We start from the raw sequence: 5,364 nt of genomic DNA on the forward strand, positions 1-5,364 counted from the left end.
AACGTACGACTAGCTCAAATCCATAGCCAAAATTAGCTTAAAATGAATCATCAGCTTTAATTACCAAAGCCTCTGAACCACAACCACAAAGAGAAAGAACCATCAAAGGCCACCAATCAACACAAGTAAATCATAACCAATTAACATACGAACCACCTATATCCGAATCCTCATGACCCAAGGCTTAAATAGAGACCCACAACCTCTGTCAATGGCACAAAGCATCACAACCAGCAAACAATAGGCCTGCCAAAATATCCTATCCGTACGAAGTCCATCTTCTAATACAGATCGAAGCCATGACCATCTACTCATACAACAAAGCATATCCACACATAACACTCCTACGGAACAACCAAATCGACTATTACAACCAACACGATGAGCATAGAAGCAGACAAGCAGCACAAAAAAAGGAATCCAGAAAAGTACCTGCCCCAGGACCGGTGACAAACACCCCAGCAAGAAACACACACACCAGACCCAATCCCTTGGAAGCCAAAGACAAGGATGACGCGACAACCGAAGACCAAGGGTCAAATTTCAACCAACCCTAACCCTAATCTTGTGCATCGGTCGGAAACAAATTCAAGCAATCAACATGAGATTACGAATCGAGTGTAAATCAGAGCACAACATGACAAATTACCTCATCCATTGCAATCAACCAGGCGAGGAACCGAGATGCATCGTCCATAGCAGAAATCCAACCCTAGCTGTCAGTTGAAGCTACAAACAACACCACCGCATCAAAAGACAGGCACATACGTCTTAACCAAGAGATGACAGGAGGCGACGTAGACTAGACCTGAGGATCAACGGCGGGAGAGACAGCGAGACGACGGCGCCCGGATGCAAGAGAGGAAGGGGAGAACGACGAAACAGAGAGGAAGGCTAGGGTTCTGGCTCAGCCAACTGGGTTCCTCGCCTTTACCCCCAAAAGCCAGCCACAGGCGGAGCGTCATGCAAGGGGGAGCACATGAAATACCAAAAGTGCCCTTGGCGGCCACCGAAAATCATAGGCGGTGGCACGCCCATCGTGCACACAAGAAGCAGCACCGGGCGTAGCTTACCCCCGTGGTTGCTGACGACCGAGCCCCACCTCGCCTGGGCCCCGCCTATCATTGTGTATGAGGGTGGTGGACCGGGGGAGGAATGGAATGGCAGGTACTATTCATTGGTTGTCACATCACTGAAGATCCGACGGCTAGGATCATTCCATCTTAATATCTGACGACCAAAATACGTTTGGACAGCCAATCCAACGACCCAAAATCGTGACGCCCTGAGAAGGCTTCATATTGCTTAAGACTCTAACGATGGGATGATCAGGCCCCAACTCTCGTCTCAAACGAAATCTGATCCCATTCATGTCAATCTTGCTGAGGCCCCATAATTCACTGACTTACTAGTGCACGTCTCCGCCTAACACACCAACACCAGTGCTCGCATGCATGCCGCATCTCTGTCACGCTCCACCGTACGGCTGCCGCAGCTACTTTCTCCGTTCAGAATTACTTGTCATAAAAATGGATGTATCTATAACTAAAATACATCTAAATACATTCATTTCTTCGACGAGTAATTTCGAACGGAGGGAATAGCTAGCTAGATGCATGCACCGCATGTTAATTGTAGACTTGCATCGCCGAAACGTGCAATGTATACAGCGGCCGCACCTAATTAATTTGGTTGGTGCTCCATTATGCATGAACCACTTGTGTTTCAGAACAGAAAATTAGCAGCGGCAAGTGCGGCCAGTGCACGTTTAGTCAGCTAGTTGAGCCATGCGCGCAGTAAAAAGCGCACAATCGCAGTAATCCATCGGTAAACTAATACTCCCACTGTATGGGGGCGCACTATGCATGCTGACGACACATTGGCACGTTGCCATTTACTCTTTTTTTTTTTGCGGGTCGTACGTTGGCATCTACTCAACGAACAGTCAAACGATATGAATAATCACACGAGTCCAACTAGCTAGCATCACTCATCACCTCTAAGATGTCTATATAACCTTGCAGTAAGCAAGGAGAGATCGATCAAACGGGCACGTACGTAGTACAGAGTACGGACATTGATCCGGTGGCAGTGCTGGGATATTGTATACCATCATAATATAAGAAATGGAGCCTCTCAGAGATCATGGTGCGAGCTGCTTGCTGATGATCATCATGGTGGTGCTGTGCCTGGCCGCCCCGGCTCAGGGCCAGCTGAGCGACGACTTCTACGACGACAGCTGCCCGAAGCTGGAGAGCATCGTCCAGGCGCGCGTGGCCGCCGCGATGAAGGCCGAGATACGGATGGGCGCCTCCCTGCTCAGGCTCCACTTCCACGACTGCTTCGTCAACGTCCGTCCGTCTCCGTAACACACACTTGGCACGTATGCTTTCTTAGACTCTCACTCAAGTGAACATCGTTATTGTTGGCTACATGCATACATGCAGGGGTGTGACGGGTCTATCCTCCTGGACGGGGCCGAGAGCGAGAAGCTGGCGGCGCCCAACTTCAACTCGGTGAGGGGGTACGAGGTCATCGACGCCATCAAGGCCGACCTCGAGAAGGCCTGCCCGGGGCTCGTCTCCTGCGCCGACGTCGTCGCGCTCGCGGCCAAATACGGCGTACTCCTCGTACGTTCCTTCCTTCCTTCCCTCGAATTCACAACCACCCCAACATAACTAACCAACTAGAGTAACTACCAAATAATTCAGTTGTGCACCCGAAAGAACTGTTTGAGAACCGTACTACCAGTACTGCTTTGTTGAGTGCAGTAGTACTAATTTTGTTGGCATGTTCAGAGTGGAGGTCCTGACTATGATGTTCTTCTGGGGAGAAGGGACGGCCTGGTGGCGAACCAGACCTTGGCCAACAACAACCTGCCAAGCCCGTTCGACAACATCACCGTAATCATACAGAGGTTCAAGGACGTCGGTCTTAACACAACAGACGTGGTCATCTTATCAGGTACTGTACTAGACTGAGCACTACTGTATATATATAGTACACGTTGTATATGCAACGAAAGCCAGCAAATCCAACCATGCATGCATGCATGAACCGCAGGAGCCCACACGATCGGGCGGTCGCGGTGCGTGCTCTTCAGCAGCCGGCTGGCCAACTTCTCGGCGACCAACTCGGTGGACCCGACGATGGACCCGGCGCTGGCGTCCAGCCTGCAGCAGCTGTGCCGGGGCGGCGACGGCAACCAGACGGCCGCGCTGGACGCCGGCTCCGCCGACGCCTTCGACAACCACTACTTCAAGAACCTGCTGGCCAAGAAGGGCCTCCTCTCCTCGGACCAGGGCCTCGTCTCCAGCCCCGACGGTGCCGCCGCCACCAGGGCCCTCGTGCAGGCCTACAGCTACAACAGCCAGCGCTTCCTCTGCGACTTCGGCGACGCCATGGTCAGGATGGGCAACATCGCCCCCCTCACCGGCTCCGCCGGCCAGATCCGCAAGAAATGCAGCGCCGTCAACTGAGCCGGCACCACTGCATCTAGCTAGCCGGTGAAGAGTCATATCGTGCGTTTGGATGTGTACGTGTACGTTCGTGTGAAAGTTGTCCTCTCGTGCCGTGTACCGTTTCGTAGGGTTCAAGCTAGCTAGGATTCTCCAGCCAGGAGTAATAAGCTGGCTCGTCCTCTAAACCTGCAGTTGCATCGCAGTGAGACAGACAGTGTGTCGGTTGACGGGTGAGTGGTACTAGTACCTATCAGGGCTATGTGATAGTAGCGCGCAAAATGAATAATGGAATCTGTAGCCGCATGAAGTCTGCATCGTGCCCTACTTCCCTGAATGATGTTCACTTGAAGTCTTGAACAAGCAAGTTCAGTTAAATGCGAACGGCTGCTTAAATCTCAAGGACTTCAAGGTCTTGCATCCCTGTAACCAACTTTCCGGTTACGCGTGGCTCATGATGCGGTGATTAGCGGGTAGCGACAGCGCCGATCGCATCAACGTGGCTAAACTGGTAGGCATGCATCAACCGATCGACGTTACCGTACTGTGGCGAATGCGATCTGGCGCTCTGATTGGGGAGCAAAAGACCGTACGTGCAGCGGTTATCATCTTGCTGCTGAATTTGGCAGGCATGCCAAGGTGGAGTACTTCAGAGTTCAGATTGTCCGGTGTTCATTGAAGGGCGTGGCTACGTGCCAGTCGCCTAAATTTTTTTTTGGGTCAGTTCATTTCAACCGCCCGATGTGAAATCAACGGCCCCGCTTCTTTCTTCAACCTCCCGCTTCCTTCTCCCCCGTCGCCACTGGTCGAACCGCCTGCGATCGCCACAAGCAACCCCCCCCTCCCGTGCAGCCTAACCGCCCCACCCTTCCTGGAACTGCCCTCACCGCCGGTCTTGCCGCCGCCGGCCAAACCGCTTGCGACCATCACCCATGGCCGTCGGCGCTCCCGCGCAGCCTCGCCGCCCCACCCTTCCTGGAGCCGCTCCCCACTGCCGGTCTTGCCGCCGCCTCGGGCCATCCCTCTAGCCCAGTGGCGAATCTTGGATGAAAATGAAGGGCAGGCTCAACTTCTCAGTACAAGGGTTGGAACCGGTAAACAACAGGCTAGACACTAGACAGTGGGCTAAGATGGGCTAGGAACTAGTAGTAAATTTTTGTTTTTCAGTTTTAGAGGGCAGACTTGAGCCTGTTGAAGCATGCCCACTAGAATCGCCACTGCTCTAGCCCCCACGTCGACGGAGATTTTCACCAGCGAAGTTGCACCACTGCGCCACCACCGCCCCCAACCCCCCATCCTAAGATAGAACCTCTAATGAGCTCCTTCCTTCCCTCCGGCCTTCCTCCGGTGAACTCTCGAAATCGACTGACCCCAAAGCAAAGTCAGTCCACTGCCATTTAGCTAATGTGTTCATTGATTGAAGGGCAGTATCTTCATCACTTTGGTGATTACCGACCGGTAGAGAGAGCAGTACTAAACTTGTAGGAGTAACTGACAAGAACGCCGTACGAGATGATGAGTAGGCGTTGAATTATTTGTTTGCGTACCGTCTTTGCTGTACTAGCGACTACCCGAAAAACGTAGCATTTCTCCAGGATTTTCACTATTTGTCCGCACATGCACTGTAGATTCACCTACCACCAACTATATCTAGGGCCCGGTTTGTTGGCACTGTATTTATTCAAAAGTGCAAAGGCCGGCAAGTTTGTTGGCCAGTTTTGCTGGACGTAAGTCGCCTGAATTTACAATTTGAGGTCAGTTGATTCGGTTGAAAAGGAAGCAGCAGCTGTAGAGCACCGAAGCCGGCCGCTGGCAGCAGGATTGATCTCGTCTATCTTAGGGTGCAAGGAAAGAAGAAGCCTCCTTGTCTATCTTACGGTGCAGGGGGTGTAGGTTCGCCAGAGAA

General features: G+C 52.3%; 1 protein-coding gene across 2 annotated transcripts; it reads left to right on the top strand.

Moving 5' to 3' along the window:
- Positions 1–2,057: 2,057 nt before the first annotated feature.
- LOC119291081 (peroxidase N-like) lies at positions 2,058–3,785 on the top strand. 2 transcript variants are annotated; one of them, XM_037569797.1, is made up of 4 exons: positions 2,058–2,351; positions 2,448–2,630; positions 2,799–2,964; positions 3,064–3,785. In XM_037569797.1, the coding sequence occupies exons 1-4, from the start codon at positions 2,127–2,129 to the stop codon at positions 3,477–3,479; spliced, it is 990 nt and encodes a 329-aa protein (XP_037425694.1). In that variant the 5' UTR covers positions 2,058–2,126; the 3' UTR covers positions 3,480–3,785. The 2 variants fall into 2 exon arrangements, with proteins under 2 accessions (XP_037425694.1, XP_037425695.1); XM_037569798.1 differs by having other exon boundaries at positions 2,799–2,917.
- Positions 3,786–5,364: the final 1,579 nt, after the last annotated feature.

Source organism: Triticum dicoccoides, chromosome 4B, assembly GCF_002162155.2.
Source record: "Triticum dicoccoides isolate Atlit2015 ecotype Zavitan chromosome 4B, WEW_v2.0, whole genome shotgun sequence".
In the NCBI taxonomy this organism is placed as follows: Eukaryota; Viridiplantae; Streptophyta; class Magnoliopsida; order Poales; family Poaceae; genus Triticum; species Triticum dicoccoides.